General features: G+C 40.0%; 1 protein-coding gene across 5 annotated transcripts in view; it reads right to left on the bottom strand.

Moving 5' to 3' along the window:
* The window catches only part of DUSP22 (dual specificity phosphatase 22), an 81,982-nt gene that overhangs the window by 38,706 nt on the left and 22,660 nt on the right, over positions 1–20,616 (bottom strand). For 4 of the 5 annotated variants that reach the window (XM_032861429.1, XM_032861428.1, XM_032861430.1 and 1 more), the window contains one exon: positions 19,120–19,202. In XM_032861429.1, the coding sequence (XP_032717320.1) occupies positions 19,120–19,202 (83 nt within the window). Of the gene's footprint in view, positions 1–19,119; positions 19,205–20,616 lie in introns of those variants that run through there. The other variant, XM_032861431.1, reaches the window with a different exon arrangement.

The following is a 20,616-nucleotide window of genomic DNA, read 5'->3' as shown; positions in this document are numbered from 1 at the left end:
ATGCTATAAAAAGCCATGCTAAATTTAAGTTTTATTAAAAACCTGGTTGTTTGGAGCACCTGAGTGGCTCAGTCAGTTAAGTGTCTGACTTCTCAGGTCATGGTCTCAGGGTCCTCAGATTGGGCCCCACATTGGGCTCCCTGCTCTGCAGGAAGGAGTCTAGCTGTCTCTCTGCCCCTCCCCCTGCTCATGCTCTAGCTCAAAAAAATACATTAATTAATTAAATATATTTTTTAAAAACCTGGTTGTTTCTTCTTCAGAGGGATTTATAGTTCCAAAGGTCTTCAATGTCATGTAAAAAACAAAATCTAGAAATCTCAGCAATCTTTGCAAAACAATATGGTTCTGTGAGAACTTAGAGGAACCATTTTTAAACCCTTCCTCCTTTGATAGCCTAATCTCATAGGATCTTGCCACCATGTCATGAAAAATAAGTAGGGGAAGAAACACATCAAACACTAAAAAAGTAACCAATCTAAGAGAGTTAATGAAGGAAAAACATATAGAAATATATAGACTACCACAAGTACCTCAGCAAATAAAGTCATAAAACAACTTGTCTTTTAGAATTATTTGAATTTTTTGCAGTTGATCATTAAAATTTTATTGCTAATTCATATGAGGCATTTCTGTGGTGTATTTACTAATGTAGTCTAGTAAGGAACATCCAAATTTGTGGCTACCCCAAACTCTTCTAGACCTCCACACTTTGATACTTCAAGACATTGTGAATTCTACTTTTCCAATACAGAATCCATGTAAACTACATTTCTCAATCTCCTTTGCTATTAGGGTGTAGACTCAGGACCTGGTTTCATCATATGACACACCTACTTGAGGTGGATTTGGAAACAGGACATGGGACAAGTCATATGGGTAAAGAGCACCTGCTTGGCAGGTGCAGGTGGCAGTAGAAGCAGGTGGTTCTGGGGGCAGACGTGGCAGCAGATCTCACCAGTTGTGTGATGTGGTCTGAGTGTTGTTCCTTTAACTTCAGCTGAAAGTCTGTTTCTCCAGTTCTTCTGAGAACATAAGCTCTCAATTATCTCTTAACAAACACCTTCCTGCTTAAACAGTTGTCTCTCACTAAGACCTAAAAGATAAAATTCCCCTCTGGGTCTCCTAGTATTAGGAGAGGTCAGAAAAAAAAAAAAAAAAAAACCTTTCTTGCTTAATTCATATACACATACATTTTTTTTTCCCCAGCTCTGGGTCAATCATTACATCTTCCAACAAACTCTTGAAGATGAGTTTTACTACTGCTTCTCCATGTGAGAATACTTTACATGAGACCTAACAGGTTTGAACATGTTAAGGGTAAAGTTTAAGGATATGCTGCCGGACTATGCTCCTCCCACATTCAACCTTCACTTTGTTATCCCTAATTGCCTCCTTCTGTCTGTCCTCATTTCTTCCTGGACTCTGGGCACTGGGCTCTGTTGGAAATAACAAGGCAGTTGTCTGAAGTTCTAAAGCACCTCCAAACTCAGAGAGGTATTAAAGCAGTGATTTAAAAGGAAAGAAAATGGAAAAGGAAATGATACTGTAAAAAAAAAAAAAAAAAGTAATTTCACTACTTCCCTTCATCAGGGCCAAGCAAGCTTATTGGTATAGATACACATACTGATCATTTCATAAATCCGTCACTGGAATGACTCATTTACTTTTTTTCTTTTACTTTTAAGTGAGAGTTGGCCATGGATCAGGTCCAGAAGCTTATGAAATTCTTTCCTCCCACACACTTCCTCCAATTCAGACCAGAACTTCCAGAGGGATGGGAAGGATTCTCAGGTTTCCACCCTCCCTACCACTGTGACTGTCACCTGGGTAACTTCAATCAATCAAGAATGCTGAGGTGGATCCCCTCCAACATAGGATAAAAATGCTTGCCTGTCACACATGCTGATGGACAGCCACTTAATCCTAACAGAATCTAAAATCACCCCAGGCCATACGATGAGAGGAAAGAAAAAAAAAAAAATAAAAAAGAAGGAAAGGAAGAGAATGGGCCAGAAGAGGAGGCTAAATAGCTCTTAGCTTATTAAGAGCATTCACCATAAATTCCAATGGCAGTGTGATTGGAAAGCACCTCACTTCCTTCAGGTGTTCCCTGAGTGGGGTCCCATTCCCCTTTTTGGTGCCTGATAAGAAAAAGAAAAGGCTGCTGGCCCCATAACGACAGGAGTAAAATGCAGGAAGATGGCAAAGGGTATCCCTCCCTTCAAGCCCACAGATTGATGAGGAGGCAACTTTCAGCCATGCTGGGCCCCTCACCCTCACTAGCTGGGATGGGCATGTGGCAGCTACAGCTTCCCATCTGTGAAGCTTCTAAGGAGGAACAAAGTAGCTCTCAGCCACAAGTTTGGGGATCCCCTACTGTTAAGGAAGGACAGAGAAAATAGAAAACATAAGATCATGTTCTGTCAAAAGTAGAACAACAACAAGAACCTTCCTTGCCACATAGTAAACACTAAATATCTGTTGAACAAGGTGAAAAGCAATTAACATGAAGATCACACTACAGGAATAGTACACAGGAAGAAAACTATCATAAAGTGCCCATGCCTGGGGACTATAAAAATAAGAGAGCTGAACTTTCAGCCATGACATAGGAAGGGCACACTGCAGGCACATGCTCCAGACACCAGCCTCCTGCCTGTCCATACCACCAGAACTTGGTTAAGAATCAGCTCCCCGTGATCTACAATAAGAAGGGAACAAACTATGCAAATACAGTAAAGAAAGGAGTCAAAACTGTCAAAGAGGTTCAGCTGCTCACTGCCCAAAAACATCTATTTATCTTGGCTTAGTCATTAACAAAGCACGAAAGGTATCTTTCTTGCAGGCCACAGACTGCAGAACATACAGTACCTGAAAAAAGTCTTCAGATGCCTGCACATGTGTACAATTCATGGCAGTTAATTACTAATTCAGAAAGCAGCAAGAATGCTGACAGCATTAAGGACCTCAATGCTACAAGCTGGAGAGACTTAAAATTGTCCTAGTATTAATGGAATCCCCCTCCCAAAAATCATTCTCTCATATTGAGGTTTGTAGAGACAGAGATATGGGACAGGATGTGTTTAGCTAAATTATGGAAAACATGACAAATGAAGCAAAAAAGTAACAGATCTTATTCTAGAACAAAATTCTAGAACAATCTGAAAAATTCATAAGTAATAAAAATAACAGAGGGGAGGTGGATGTGGAGATGAGTGAAATAGGTGAAGGGGATTAAGAGCACATTTATCATGATAAGCACTGAGTAATGTACAGAATCCTTGAATCACTATATTGTACAGCTGAAACTAATATAACACTGTATGTTAACTATACTGAAATAAAAAAAATAACAGCAATTACTACAGGATTTGCTATGTGATATTTGCTCCTACATATTACCTCTTAAACTAAAAAACAAACAAAAAAAACCCCAATATTAAAACTAAAATTATCTTCTTTGAAAGAAAATTATTACATAGATAAGAATTTAGTACTTTTCATGATGTTCCAAAACAGTGATTGGTGGAAAGCCAATTAATATTAAACTTCATGGAGCTAGTAAGTGTCAAGTTACAGATTTTCAATTTAGGCAGCTAGCCGAAGAATATAAAAACCAGTTTAGCTAAGGGAAAGGGCTCAGTCTATGCTTTAAGACTGTCTTGATTTCTAGGAGGGACAAAGAATGAGCAGATAATTTCTTCTGACTACATGGCATTTTAAATGGCCTATAACATCCTGAGAATGCTATTAATACTGATAAGGTGAGGACCAGAAGGAAGAAAAGGCAAAGAATTAAGAAAAAGGCTCATATTTACACTGACCACATATACACTGAATATTCATAATAACAGGCAACACATCAGTTAGTATTACATAGTGTGGAAAGACATTAGGAAAATACCAGAAAGAAGTTAGATTTCAATGGGATCATCCAAAGAAAGTTTTGGGGGTGAAGTTTTTAGGTTAGGTTTTGAAAGAGACAACAAATATCAATTGATTGAAAAGAAAGTTAGAAAGTATTTCAGAGATTCTTCTTGCACAAAGTTTAAGGCTTTCTAAGTCCTTATTCTCAAAAGTTCTAATATTTTTGTTTTCTGTTTCAACAAGCATAGTAACCACCAAAAGTAAGGTTTTTGCCTTTCTTTGGGGCTGAAACTAAAGATTACACTTAAAACGATACATCGTCAAGTACTTGAGAAACAGGGGCAAGATTCTGATTTCAGGACTAGTAAAAAGATCAAACTCTCGCTTGTTTCAAGTACAATTTCTAAAATTCACTGTTCTTTTCTTTCTGAAACATAAGTAAGAGGCTTCTGGAGAAGCTAGCTAAAGAAAAGAAAGATCAAGGCCTTCAGAATCTGTTTTCTCCCTCTCAGGAAAACTAATAAAATCAGTTTCTGCAAGGACTTATTCACAACCTAAGAGGAAACATGAGTAGGAGACAGAGTTACTAAGAGGCCAGAATCAGGAAATCCATGTGATGGAAAAGTTATTGTAGCTGCTAATAAAAGTGATTTGATCTTGGATCTTGGTTTCTCATCTTATCCCATTCAAATACCAATAGCAATATGGGTGTACAAAGGAGGAGTCTTCTGAAAGAGATGACATTTTTTCTTTGACAGTCACATTTATGAGGTAACAGAGTGGCATGCTGAAGTGGGCTCTGCAATTCCTACACATGGAAATCTATGAACACTGATAATCTAATGCCCATTAATGAATTAAGCAAAGTAAGCTGGGGACCCCACTTAGACCTAATTCCCAAATTATCCAAAAATCTGACTCCAAAAAAGAAACAAAACTAAAAAAGAATTAAGTTTGATCAGAAGCAAGACCACAGTTTATACACCACTATAAAAAACAAAAGTCTCTCCCACTTGAGACAATCACTCTGTACTTTCTATTGTAGTAAAATATACATCACATAAAATTTACCATTTTAACCATTATTAAATACACAGCTCAGTGGCATCATGTATATTCACATCCTCATCACCACCACTCATCTCTAGAATTCATCTTTCCAGATGGAAACTCTGAACCCATTAAACACTAACTCCCATTAACCCTTCTCCCCATCCCCTGTAACCCCCAATTCTACTTTCTATCTCTATGAATTTGACTACTTCTACACTTTTTTTTTTTTTGACAGAGATCACAAGTAGGTGGAGAGGCAGGCAGAGAGAGATATAGGGGGGAAAGCAGGCTCCCTGCTGAGCAAAGAGCCCAATGCAGGGCTCGATCCCAGGACCCCGGGATCATGACCTGAGCCGAAGGCAGAGGCTTTAACCCACTGAGCCACCCAGGCACCCCACTTCTGCATTTTTATATAAACCTAAAGGCAGGTAATCTGAAAAAATTAGTCTAGCCACACTCCTAAAGGTCATAGACCAAGAGATGGCAACTGTTGACTTGAAATTGCTCAGATGTACCTGCAAGGTTTGACAGCCTTACATTTCATGGAGTATCTTACTCCAGAGAAAGCACAGAAAGATCTTCACCTAGGCTATGTATATGGATGCCATGTACATGGATGCCAAAGCCGGTACCTGGCCCATGGAGTTTGATCATTATTTCTCCTCAATTTAAGAACTTTCACATAGCCAGTAACATTTTTTAAAGGGAAAACGAATACAAAATTTTATCTGTAGAAAGATTACCTCTGGAAAAACTTTTGTATGTCTGTGGACTAAGAACTGGAAGCAGGCATAAAAGCAAAAAACAAAAAACAAAAACAGGGCTCCTGGGTGGCTCAGTTGTTAAGCATCTGCCTTCAGCTAAGGTCATGATCCTGAGGTCCTGGGGTTGAGTCCTGAGTCAGGCTCCCTCTCCAACGGAAATCTGCTTCTTCTGTCCCACATCCCACCCATTCTCTCAAACTCTCTCTCTCTCAAATAAATAAGATCTAAAACAAAACAAAACAAAACAAAACCAGGTAAGGTCTAGGGGGTAAGATTCTTGATAATCTCCTTTTTTGTTTGTACCATAATAGAAATCTCATAGGAATTACTGTAGAAAATCACCACAGAAGATAAATACAGTCCTTGAGTTGTGCTACATAACACATGTTCTGAGTCTAGGCTCTAAACTGAAGATGCATTTTCTTCAGGCACCCATTTGCCACTGATTCTTCCTGCACCAGCTAAATTTAGGAAACACTACTACAAATAACAACTTCCAAGAACTCTGTGGTACTTGATGGGGTGGGGAGGGGTGGGAAGGTCAGAGTGGAGAGACAAGATTTAGCCTTTGGTTTGATTTTGTGAGAAAAAATGCAAATGAGAAACCTCCAACACCTGTTGGCTTCTTTCAGGTTAGTCAAAAAACGACAGACATTTGACTTGTCAGATCAACAGATGAGGACCCAAATGCTTATTTTTGCTCAAGTTATTTCAATGAAAGGCTAAAGCAGGCATGGTCAGCACACTGAATTTCCTTGAGCCAGCATGGGTGGGTTATAGGAAGGTGGTGAGGGAGATTCATGCCAGCTCCAACCTACCACTGAAAGCCCTCTTCTGTGATTTCAGTTGTGTCTGGCACCCTTGATGTATTCAGTGTGACTCATGAAAACAGGGCCAGTTTCAGCAATCTCTCCAAACCAAGTAATTCTACAATATTACTTAATGAATGTTAATGATAAATGACCATACCAGAAAAATTACCATGATTGAAAACTGATGCTTGGAAATCAGGAGAAATCAGCAGTAGCTCCTTCAGAATCACAAGCTACCACTTGTTAAAGATATAAAGGTAAATTTGCCTCAGCTGCTACAACATATCAGTGGATCCATCCTCTCTGCAAAGTAAAGATCCTCTTCAAAATCCTTCAGCACTTGTCTACAACTCACCTCCCAAGCTCACCTCCACCAGCTCACCAAACTCCAGGTACCTGGCTGCCTGAGAATCTCTCCAAATGTTCTGTACTTTCCTGCCCACTCCTCCCCAGGGTCCCTTCTTCTCCCCTGCGTTTGTTTCCTCTGGAATACCCTTCTCTTTCAGGACTCCTCCCAGGGGCACTCCCTTAGTGGAACCACACCTGATGTAACCCACCAGCCCTACCCACAGAGCTTTCCCTGACATCATCTCCCTCCACCTCAGGTTGCTCCAGCAACCTGTTCTAAATGCCCTGACACCACCCCACATGGCTGGCACACAGACTCCTGGAAGATGCCAACATGGTTGGCAAAAAGGCCCATGTTTACTGGGACACAGTCACACCTGTTCATCTATGTATTGTCTAACGCTCCTTTCATGTACAGGAGAGAGCAGTGTACTCTCACAGGAAACTTAGGACCCACAAAGCTCAAAATATTTACTATCTGTCCCTTGATTTAAAAAAAAAGGGCGCCTGGGTGGCTCAGTGGATTAAAGCCTCTGCCTTCGGCTCAGGTCATGATCCCAGGGTCCTGGGATTGAGCCCCACATTGGGCTCTCTGTTCAACGAGGAGCCTGCTTCCCCCTCTGTCTGCCTGCCTCTCTGCTTATTTTTGTCTATTTCCCAAACATAATTGGGGGGGGGCATCTTCCTTGCTCTGTTTTAAGGATTGGCTGGTCAACATTCCACAGACTTCCTTTGGGGGCTTTCATTCCTTTGAAAGGGTAGCACTTCACCAAATCTTCCCTCCCCCACTGCTGCCATTGAAAGCAATCTGATGGTCTATTTTTATTTTGACAGCTGCATCCTCTTGCACTGGGCATAGAAGGAAGTCCCAGGCCACCTTCATTAGAGCCTGAGTAGGACTCGCAAGGAGTGAGTGAGCACTGGCTACCAAGGAGGCCAGAGATCCTTCCCTCACTGGGGTCATTAGGACCTCAAGATGACTGGTTGAGGCTATTCAACCACAAGGCCACCACACATGCAGGAGCAGCAGCAAGAGAGGTTTCCATGAGAAAAGGTGGCTAGCCTCAGTTTAAAGGAACACTTAAAAAAACCCCAAATACTTGGAAATGTTATTCTGACTTTCTTTGTTAGCTACAAGATCATTTTTGTTCTTTAGGGCATAGTATCAGAGCATTCTATAATGCAGTTTAAATTAACCATTTACAGTAGATTTGTAATTGCTGTCTGCTTGGGTGCTGTGGGGCTGGTCGCCTTGACAAGGTATTTCATTAATTTAATGTAAGGTAAAGTCCTTTTGGACCAGTTCCACCACTGTTAAGCCCCAACTGCTTTAAAAACCAGTACACTCTGAAACAATCTCTGTACTATTGTGCTTAGGAATAGTTTCCATAACCAGAAGGCTCACTTCAAGGTCTGGGCTCAGCTATGTTTGTCTGAGATGCCTTCTCCTGATCACACAATATCAGAAAAACTATCTCTTTGCAACCATTTAAAGGATAAGAGGACAATTCAAAGGCAGCTTTCCCACATGTTCTCTTCCTTCTTTGGCAGCTGGCTGTGCTTTTCACCAAGGGAATCTTATGTATTATCTCCCTTTAATTGGGGAAAAATCTGAGAAGCAAACAAGCATGTCCATATTGGTCCTCAAGAGAAGGAGGCTCTAATTCAGATTTTAGGTGCATCTACTTCTTTTCCCTCACTAGTGCTGTATGCAGGTATGGCTCGACTAGCTCAAACTTTGACCATGCATTTCGTTTGTTTTCCCATTAGAAAAGCAGATTAGAGCTAGTTGAAAATGCCACTGCTCAGTACTGAATGTTGAAACTCAACATCTGTACTAATTGTGGTGATAACTGAAAGGAGAAATAATTTCTCAATTCAAACCCAGGGCTTGACAGCATCCTCTGCCCCAGGACACACACAAAGGTCTACAAAACATGTCAGGAGTCAGACCACAGAGAGGGGGAAACACTTCAAAAAGCAGTACAGGCACGACGTGTCCACCTAGCCTGCGCTGAGATGATGACACTAGCTAGGTGCCACTGCTTTAGTCATTTTGGATCACTGCTTTAGTCAGTTTGGATCACTTCCCTTGCAGCTGTGGCAGGCACAAGGTCCACCTGCAATGCCTACCAGCAATGAAGTATTAGGAGCACCTGAAAATGGCAAATTTGCTTAAACCAGTCTTCAGTAAACCAAGCTACATTTAAATCATTCTTTTTCTTATGGCTAAAAACAACAGCACCTACAGAGCCATTGTACCCTGCTTTAGGTCTTAACCAACCAACCAACCAACCAACCAACCAACCAACCAACCACATATAACTTCTCATTCCAACTCTTGACTGCAGACTCAAAGTTCCTTCACCTAAGAAGCCTGAAACCTGTTCAGTCCTCTTGGGCTACATGTCCTCTGACACTACCATCATGATGGTCAGATTTCCCACAGTCTGCCAGCCACATGCTGTGCTGTCCTAACCTACAACTACAAACATATTTCCCTTGGGATACTGACTTTGGTTGTTTCTTCCAAACTAAGCTGCTCTTCACTTTTAAACTCCTTAGCAAAACTAGGCCCCTATTAAAGCTTTCCAGATTTTGCTGCTAGATCACTCTCCCCCTTCCAGTGCTCATGGCACTGGAAGGGTGCCATGTTAAGGGTCGACGGCCAAAGAATGGCCAAACTGCATTGTATCTGCACCAGAGCTCCTTCTCTCCAGCCCTTCTGTGCCCTGGGGTGCCCCTAAAGGGATTTCTGTGCCTGTCTCTTCTGAACACTGAGCCCCATATTACTTCTCTTTGTATTTTATTCCCAATCCTTACTACAAGGTAAGTAAATGTCTGCTGAATCTGAAGGAATACCTCCTAATTTAGCCAAAAAGAGAACTGAATATGGCCCCACCCTTACCCCACCACGATGACCACCTTCTCCACTCTAAAATCAGCCAACTTCCACACATCTTCTATGGCTCCAGGGCTTATTTCCCCCTTCCTGACCAGCCCGGAAGGGCTGCTCCTACTCAAGACATATCTCTCCACTGAACCAAACCATACTAGTCCTACAAGGCTGCCTAAACACCCCTATTTACAAATTCTTCCCCAAATTCCCCAGTCTATTAACCTAAAGATCTTGTATAAATGGACAGAGCTTTTACCCTGTGCTTTAGCATTTATGGGCAATTTATGTAGTTGTGTCAATGCCTACTATCACTCCAGCTAAAGCACAGAGGGGAGACCATGTGCTACATGATTTTTCTGAAGTCCTGGTTTGGAGATACCAGGAGATCTTGCCACTGTTATATTTCCCATTGAGGAAAAGGAGGGATGCAAACAAGGCAAGCCCACTTCAGAAATACAGCCCTCAGCACACAATGTGCTCATGACTTGATTGCACAGGGAGTCAGGACAAGATGGACAAGACAGGGCACTCTGCAGGAAATATTAAAAAACAAAACTGGGACTTGAGTTAGAGAAAATTTTAGCAGGAGTGTTTTATAAAAGTCCAGTTTTTGGAGAGGCTGGTCAGTAAGTTTGAGCACTAAAGAGAAGGTCCACACCTGAAATGCATGATACTCTAGAAAGCCAGAGAAAAGAACAGTTAACATAGATCTGTTTCAATTAGAGACAAAAAAGCACTGTTTCTTCTCTAGAATCAATGAGGTACTAGAATATTTCCAGTTCCATTTAGTCCATTCATGCTGGAATTCTGGTTTTAGAACTCCATTTGCAAGTGAGCTTGTCACAGAAGGGTCAGCAGCCAGATGGAGCTGTATTATGCACTTGACTGCCCACACACACGGAACTCAGATACAGCTTGATTCAAGAAAGAGTGATTACTAGACAGTTTTCGATACCTACCATAATCATTTCTATTTGAGTCATTTCTATTTAAGTCTGGGGTTGGCTTCAAACAAATTTACCTCAACACATGAAAGCTGCTGGAAGACTTTGGTATGGTAGGTACCACTGATACTTGGGTGGCATCAAAGAGACTTTCTTAGAGAGGTGAAAACAACCGGGGTTCACTGGAAATAGTTGTCAATCTGAAAACCATGGTCAAACAATGATTTGTTTTCGAAGGCCCTGGACCTCGATAGTGTGATGTTTTTTGCAATGCCAGTAAAATAACAAAAATCATCCATACTGGATACAATGGCCAATCCAAACAGGAAACCTTGCCCAAAGCTTCAAGTTGCATCACTAGGGAATCTGTGAATCTTTAAGAAAGGACATAAACTCATTTAAGTGAAACAATCAAGTAGAAGATAACTGATACCAAAAATAAAATCTATACAGTTGAAAGGTTTTTCTTGGGCTATCTTCTCCCTTTTAAGATTAAGATGATTGAAATGAATGGTTTATACCCCCTGATCATGGGCAACAAGGATGCAACTTGCTTAATGTCAAACATGCACATATGAATGCATAGGGAAAACTGTTACCACAGAACCCATTCTGGCCAAACCTGAACAACCAAATGCAATCTACTAGTCACTACTACAGACACCAAGAGTATGGCCACCCACCTGCCTACCTTCCTTCCCTACCTCCCTTCATTCAAAGAGAAATTATGAAGATACTTCTATTGTGAAAAATAAATAAAAATAAAGACAAAAGTGAAACTTATCCTTCCTACCCTCTTCTCCCATCCTATTCCACTTTACGATTCTGAGCAATCTAGTATGGTCCTTCTAGACCCTTAGCTGTTCATTTATGTGCATATATATGTACCCACAGAAATATATAACTAATATTTAGTTTTACATAAATGGGATCATATTATGAATATTATTCTACAACTTGCTTCTTTTGCTTAACAATTACCTTTTCCCTGTGCATACATATAAACCTTACTCTTCTTTTTGAATTGCTGCAGAGTATTTCTTAATATGGATATATCATAATTGAACATTACCCTTCTGCTGAATGTGTGGGTTGGCTCCAATTTTTTGCCATTACAAACACAGTTGCAGTGAACATCATTGCCCATACCTCTGTGGGTATAGGATGAAACATGTGGCTTTCATCAGTTATCTCTCCTCTTAGGGGAAATATGCTATGAGAAATGTGGCCTATAGCTCCTGTGATTTGAAGGTCATGAGCAGGGTGGGCCCCTGGGTCCCAGGAGCTGAGGACTGACATGGGCCTCATGCAGAGCTGGGGGTGACACCATGCAAGTCTCCTGTGTGGCTGCCAAAGGAGGACCACAGGCAATGAGGATCTTCCTCCTGAACCAGAACACAAGCCCATGTACCTTGAATGTTCTCCCAGCTTTTCATGATCTGCCTATAAACTCCTTAAAATCTGAAACAATGCCTCAACCAACTCTGCCTCCACTTCAAGCTTGCTGCCTTGGCTGTGACAAACCTTTTAACTTTTCATTCACTGTGTCTTAGATATACTTTCCTCCTCATAGGACCAAGCTTCTAATGCAAACCAAAGGCAGCTGAAGGATCCTTAAGAAATCAATCAGAAAGTCACAGAAGTGTCACAGGGGATTCTTGTTTCTAACTTAGCAAGAGGTTAATTCTGAACTAGAGTCCATTTGCTAACACTCATTGACATGGGAGGAATGGAACAAACAACCCACATAAGTGAGGTGGCACTGCATTAACCAGATCCTCTGGCTTCACTTATTACTCATGGTTAATAAATCATTCTTGGTACAGCTCTTTTTTCACACTCCTTAATGAGCCACAAATGACCAAAGATATGATTTCTCACTTTGGTATGGAGCTGAAAATGCATGTGGCTCTCAGTTCATCAGTAAGCATCTGCAGAGGGGCCCCTGTGTGCCAGGCCCAGGTTGAGTGCTGGGGAAGACCAAAGAAATCCCAATGTGGCACCTGCCTGCAGTGAGCCTGAGGCCAGCTGAGGACCTTGGACACAGGCAGTGAAGAGCTAGTTCATCAAACAGTGGTTAAATGGCCATTCAATACACTATAGAAGCTGTCAGAGTGTATACAATTCATCATCCAGTTAAGAGTACAAACTATAGCTTCTCTTTAAAATATTATAGAGAAAAGGGAAGAAGTCCTGAGGTTGGAGGGTACTGGGAGTGTCCTTCTCAGAAGAAGGAAAGCTGGGGCTGAGCTGTGAAGAAGGGTAGGGCTTAGGGAGGCCAGAGGGTAGAAAAAAGAACACACAGAAGAATAGTTTCTTATACTTTAAATACCATTTAGCACCTTGGTTCTAGTTTGCTTTACACTTGGGAAACCAGCTAAACTTTTGAGGTAGTGAAATGGGGTGGGTCACCAAACAGACATACAGCAGATGACCAAGGTCTGTCAAGGAGGCTCTCAGTCCCCCAGCGCTGCTGTTCAAGTAGAATGAACATATCACCATGGTAAGAATTTTCTCATAAATAAATGGCTAATGAAGACAGCAGTGTAGACATGTAAATAACAAGATGTTTTAGAACCAGAAGACATGACCAACTATAAAGAAAACTAACAAAATTAAATTGTGAGCTAGGACACCTCAAAAAAAAATGTCTTTAGTGTTAAAGGAAATACAAAATAGAACCATCAAGAATATGTGCCTTCTATGGCAACATCTTTTTCTTTGGAAAAAAAAAAAACTTTGGTGGTTCAAAGTATAAAAGTCAAAACTTAAAATGGAAAAAAATATATAGCCAAGCTGAACTCAAGTTCAAAACCTACCTTTTGTAAACATACAATACCCTGGTTTGAATAGATGCATATAAACTACCGTTTTTTCTATTTAATCCTAAAATATACAACATTTAAAAATTTAAATTATTTGGAGAATTAGTCCAGCAAAGGAATAAGAATACTTTTTAAAGCATTTTTGTTGATAGCAAAAAATAGTTTTGTTTCCTGCAGGTGCTCTGGTTAAATACACAGAATGAAAAATGAAACAAACTCTGAAATTTTTACATTAGAAAGATAGAGTTTTGTTTCTTTTTTCAGGGGAAGGGAGAAATCTTTCATTGCTCAATATTACTTCCTCAGCACCTATAAACAATATGGGGTTCCTGATATGAAAAAGCACCATCGTTGTGACAGCAATTTTTATCACCCTACAAATCTGGAGCAATCACTAGGCACTGAAGACACACTCACAAATAAGGAAATACCCCAGAAAAAGCAAGCAACCCCCAAAACAAGTCTTAAACATAGAAAGAGACAGAGGTTTTTTTCCTCTTAAATATTTTAATTACAGTTCTAGACTTAATTCCAATGTGAAATTAAGAAATGTGGCAATTAATTTTTCCACCTAGTCCTGTCACTTGTTGGAGGTGATATGAGCAAGTCACCAGGTCTGATTATGCTATGAAGGAACTAGGACAATGCTATCTGCTTTGCTGGGCTCTCAGAGTTCTTAGAGGATTGAAAGAGATTGGTGTGACTGTCATGGATTCAGAGCTCTACCAGAAGTCATATCTTGGCACGACCAGCTTTCTTCTGGTTGGAATGCCACTGACCAGATTTTTCAAATTCCCAGTCATTTCCAAAAACCCAGTCAAACGTCTCCAAATTCATGTGGCAGAGGAGGGACCTTATTCTCTGAGCTTCCAAAGCCTCTGTTCCTACTTGACCTCTAGCACTGAGGGCCTGTCCTAAGCTGAGCTCTTCCTTCACTGGACTTAATTATTAGTCGTATTTATAAAATATCCACAATATATATCTTGTTTATACTCTAAGGGCTTCACTGGGGCAAATATTGGTATTGATTCACTTCTGTTATTCCAGCATCTGTTCCAGGGCCTGACATGTAGCAAGAACTCAACTGCTCAGTTAATCAATAACTCTTTGTCTTCAAAGGAAAGCACTGTCTGGAAAAGAGGCTTGATAGTGTGAGGATGGCATTCACAGCAAATAAAATGAAACAAAAATTTTGTTAATTAATAATAATGAAAAATAAAATTCTGTGCTGGTGCGAGTATGGGCAAACAGTAACTTTCATACGCTGCCAATAAGGGCACAAATGGGATAACCCTTTCCAAAGCCAATGTGGAAATATCTACTAATACTATTTGCAGATTCACAAGCATCAGTCATGCAAGGAGAGGACCAAGACAGTAAGGTGCTCTGGGGGAATCTCTGGCCTGGGAAAGAAGACTCAGGTTTCTACCAAGCCACCCAGACCAACTATGGAATTATAGGCAAGTCCCTTCATGTCTCTGAACTTCAGCTTCTTTGTCTGAAGTGATAGAAACACGGTAAGTGATTCTTGTGAATCTGTTCAGCTGGGATGTCTAAGTCAAACATAGAGCAGTAGGCATGGAAAGGGAGTCAGAGCTCTTCAGAATCTTAGATTTTAGTTAAGGGCTGACTCAAATGAATATAAAGGCCCCTAAGTTTCTACTGTTCCTAAAAATCTTCATTTTGGAAGATCTACTCCTCAGATATTCTTTTGCAGAAAGAGGAATTGGAGCTTTGGACCTCCTTCTCTTGGCTCACCACCTTGCCCCATGGTTCAAAGGATAAACAATCTTGTCTCATCCACTGGGAAGCACCAAAGATCACCTGGCTTCACTAGATGACCAGAGGTGAGGTGAGGCCCTGTCACTGCAAAGGCCTGAGAACAGCACCTTTTATTCTTTCATTGCTTTCCACCTATAGGATTGCTAGAAAGATACAAAACCCTGCTAACACTCTGTTGGGCAACCTGTCTAAAAAGTACCCGAATAATAGAGAATCACATCTAATCTAAGTGAAATCAACCAAGTCACGATTTCTTTTAAAGTCCCTGCCAAAGTAAAATCAATAAATGCATACTAAAGATGAACTGAGCATGTTCATGAAGTTTTTCACAGCAAGTGCACTTTATAGTATCATCATTGGTCAGTGCAACAGGCTACAAATCATTACAGCCACAGAGGATGTAACAGGCACAACAACTGTGCAATCTTCCATTCTACAAATATTGGGCTCTCACAACAATCTATACTATGCTAATCTATACAGCCTCATTTGGTAATAAGATCAGGTTTGGCGCCTTTTCCTTGACCACAGTTGGCTTAGTTTACTAGTTATATAAGCACCCCTCTTAAAAAGTGCTCATCCTAGAGTCTCACCCTGGACTCTAAGGGATAGCATATCCCTTTCCTGAGTTCTTCTTAATCTGAATGTTCACTACTGTATTCAGCAGAACGTAGTCCCATGGGATGTTAATAGGTAGTGTGTTCCATAAGCAGGCACACACACAAACTGGTTCCCTATTTAGAGTGACAAATGTGTGTCTTCAATGCAGAACTTGGAAGATTGTATTCTGTCAATAAATCTGTGAATCCTCCGGAGGAGCCTATGGTGTGCTAAATTCCCTAAACTTCTTTATATTTTTGAAAAGCATCATATCCCAGGCATACTGTTCAACTATCTATCCTTTCAGAATCTTCACGAAGCCCTTGACCTATGACCTCTGCTCTAGAAACCACATTGCACAATATGACTGCCCTCTCTCATTTAGCCTCCATCAGATTAAGAGCATACCTAATGATTGCAAAAGCCTTTGATACCTGATACTAAGCACCCAGTGCTTTTAAACCCATTCAGATATTTGCTGGAAATGAACCAAAGACGTACCTACAGTGTAGTGACCAATATACAGCTACCTGACAGCAGGGCTTGGAGAACTCCTGCATGGAATAAGTAGCACTGAAACCCTTCAATTTTAAACGATAACAACCTTGCCATTCCCACCTGGCCCCAGGCTAGTGCTGCCCAGAGTAAGTTAGGGGCCATTCAATAAACATGCATGGAGCTTTGAAGATCTTGGAACATGAAGGAGGTCCTAGCATCCCTTATCCTTCCACCTTTTATTAGGGCTTCTTATCAGGTTGGGGTTCAGCTTATTGCAGTTGCCTGGCTCTGAACACAATCTGTCCTCTCACCATCATCCCTGCTTTACTTCCTCCCAGAGCTGCTGAAGAATAAAATCCATCCCTCAATTCACTACCAACTCCAAACATTATCCCTGACTCATCTCAGGCTGGGTGAGATCATGACTTCTGGAACTGAATTTAAAATTTAAGACTGGGGCGCCTGGGTGGCTCAGTCCATCAGGCATCTGCCTTCAGCTCTGGTTGTGGTCCCACAGTCCTGGGAGACCCGTGTCGGGCTCCCTGCTCAGTGGAGAGTCTGCTTCTCCCTCTGCCTGCTCCTTCCCCTGTTTGTGCTTTTTTTTTTTTCTCTCTCTCTCACTCTCCCTCTATCTCAAATAAATAAATAAAATCTTTAAAAAAAATTAAGATAGAAGAGTGCCTTTCTGAATAGGCAGAGGAGTAAACAACATCCTGAAACTTCGGGGATCCTGGCAAAACTCCTCTACCCCAGTACCTTATGTGAGCACATGAGTTCAAATGACTTTCAGTACCTGAGTTTTCCCCACTTCTGCAATCTGAGAGGTACTATTTTAATTTTTTTTATAAGAATGTATTCATGAATTATTTGTGAACTTAAAAATGAACAAAATGAGAGGGGCAACATTAACCTATGTTATGCTATAAAACAATGGTCTAACTCTTAATGAATATGAAATCACAGGAAAGTACTTATAATTAAGCTGAGGTAATAACAGCATTCAAAGACTACAACAAGATGTTGCTAAGTAAAAGCTGTCTCTGAAGGAAAGGTATGGTTTCTCTTTTTTTTTCCAAAGCAGAATTTGTCCTTATAGACTGAAATATGAGAGAATAAAAAGGAATACTGAGGAGGGAAATGCAGTTTTCCCACAGCTCTGAGGTTTTTATACAATGTCTCTTTTTATGGGGTTACAGTCCCACCTATTTTACTTTCTAGGTCTTTGTTTCCCACATGTAACCTGGAGGAGGTTGGACAAATAAACACTAGAGTTCCTTTAATTTCTAAAACCTGAAAGTCTTGCATCTAAACAGAAGTTACAATGTGAACAGATTTACGGCCCATGTTCACACATGGCAATGTGTTCCATTAAATGAAACATGAAGTAGTGAGGCAGGCCTGGAGGGTGAGAGTGGGAAGGACATCTATGTAATTTATTAAAATAAAGGAAACCTCAAGCCTCATCTTGTGATTTAAAGAGGAAGTTAATCATGACCATTTTGCATTTAACTTATTATCTTGGCCATAGCTTGGCTATATTTTAAATATAAACTATTGTTAATGGAGATGAAGAAACAGAGTAGCCATTTTCAAAGAAAATGTTAATCTGGAAAGAAATGATGTGCTATTGTTCCTGTTTCCAACAAAATCATTCTGTCACACGAATTATAGCACCTTAAACAACAACAACAACAACAAAAAACAGAGCCCAAACAACAGAAGGAAGTATGAGTTCACAGGTCTGGAGAAGTGAACGGAGGTTTCTTCACCACCTATGGCTCTCTGGTACTATTAACATTTAATAGAATCACTTATTAATCCATGTTCCCATTTCTTTTACAATAACTGAAAGCCGGCAATTCTAATGGCTAAGGAAAATAGATAAATTTAAAATGCAAAGTATACTATCTACTCTTGCATAATATGAATTTAAATGAAAACAGCTTGAACTAGGATTATTTCTTCTAGAACCAGTCACACCTCCCCTCCTAAAACCCCACCCTAAAACAGAAGAACACATATGTACCCCAACCACACACATATTATTTTCTTAAAAAAGGTAACTTGGGCTCTGTCGAGGCTAATAAACAGAAATAGATTACTCCTGGCCAACAGCTCAAACCGTTCATTAGCATAAAATTGAAAATGTTTTTGGAATTAGTGTACAGGCAGACACACCCTGTTTACTTGAAAACTTAAACCTTAACAATAGCTTCTACACAGATAGCCTCTGTATCAGAAGCCCTGGAACTCTCCAAGGACAATTTATCTTCTATTGTTTTTTTGTCTTTAAATGCAAATGGTATATAATTGAGCTTCAATGGAAAAAAAAAGAATCAAGAAATGAAGAACCTGAATTCTTTTGGATTCTAAAACCAGGGATAATATTGAAGGGAATGCAAATAAGTTTTAAACATCCTTAAAATCCAGAAGTAAATGCAGCATCAGCTTATTCTTTTGGCATTTAGCCAAGAAAGCCAAACTAACAACGTAGCAAGAGAATAATCAGAGAAAGAATACACTCTTCCACCATGCCACAGACAGGGCACAGACACAAAATTATGACCTGGAAACAAAATTAATACGACCTGGAAACAAAATTAATATGGCCACAGGTACATAGCATTAACAGGGGCACACTGATGTCAGAGAGAACATGGTTGCCTTTGCTAATGTTTTACGCACTCCCAGGGAATACAAAGACACATGCACGTAGCTCTCTCTTACCTCCAACAGAGGCCTGGCACTATCATGGACAGACAGAATATGTGTCACCTTGTTCTTACTCAGTTGCTCTGCATCTCTGGCGTCTGTCATAGAAGAAAGAAGATGATCATTTTATTCTTCACTGCAAGTGAATTATTTACAATGTTTAGCTAGGAAAAAATACAAAATGCCTTGCATATTTTTTTTTTTTGCCTTGCATATTTCTTTCTTGAAACCTCAAAACTGACCATACCCAGAAAAACCTAGACCTAGGGAATTTCAGACTATTGCTTTAATGTATTACGCAGATAACTAAATTTATTTCTGATTGTCAGATTTTTTGGATATGAAGTGGTCCACTTAAAACTAGAAATGTATTTAGATTAATAAACATTATAATCATGATTGTTGCTCTTTAAAGAAAGTGAACTTATAAGGTCATTTTGTAGTTGTCATTTGTTATTAATGATCAATAATTTAAGTTAAAATCACATACAAAAGATCCACTTACTATCCACCCTCATGTCAAAGGCAGGGATGGGCTTAAACGCAGATTAGACTGTGGTTTATAACATCTATGATTCACCTTCAAGGCAAAAATAAAAATGGAACATTTTCTGGAAATCCCAAACAGAATAAGTTATCAGTTAGCTATTTAATTATCTGCATATAAAACTAAGGAGACACCAAATTTACATTCCCTTCTAGTGCTCCTACCTAATGCTGCATGAGAAAGACTGAATAAGTATCCTCAACTTGAAACCCTTCTGTTAATCTACAAAACAGGAGTCCAGCAAGAAAAGGCTCCCTGCATGCCCTTGTCCTAATCTGGGACAAACTTTTTTAAATGATACAGGGTAAAATGAACTGAGTGAAATATTTATTTATCATGTTTCTAGAGAATATTAATGACATGGGAAAATGCTTAGGATATAATGTTAAGCAGGGTGTAAAAGCATGAATCAAACTATAAATACAATATGAACTCAATGTATAAAAACATAATAAAGACAAACACACATACAGAGGAAATACTGCTATAGGGAATTAGCTCCAATAGTGATAATCTTAAAAAGATGGAATTACAAGAGCTTTAAAAATTTTTAAATATATATATATATATGTAACACAAGAGGTTCTGAAAGTTTAACATGCCTATGAACTAAGTTGAAGCTCCAACTTAGTTCAAGATCTATGGCAAGGCAAGGAATCTGCAGTTGTTGTTGTTGTTTTTTAAAATATTGTTTACGGGGAGCCTGGGTGGCTCAGTGGGTTAATCCTCTGCCTTCGACTCAGGTCATGATCTCAGGGTCCTGGGATCAAGCCCCGCATTGGTCTCTCTGCTGGGCGGGGAGCCTGCTTCTGCCTCTCTCTCTGCCTGCCTCTCTTGTAATCTCTCTCTCTGTGTCCAGTAAATAAAACCTTAATAAATAAATAAATAAATAAAATATTGTTTATTTGTTTATTTATTTACTTAGGAAGGGGGAGAGGAAGATAAGCAGACTCTCTGTTGAACAC

This window comes from Lontra canadensis, unplaced genomic scaffold, assembly GCF_010015895.1.
Source record: "Lontra canadensis isolate GAN:19392208 unplaced genomic scaffold, GSC_riverotter_1.0 scaffold21, whole genome shotgun sequence".
NCBI classification, from domain to species: domain Eukaryota; kingdom Metazoa; phylum Chordata; class Mammalia; order Carnivora; family Mustelidae; genus Lontra; species Lontra canadensis.
This window is presented reverse-complemented; position numbering and strand designations above follow the sequence as displayed.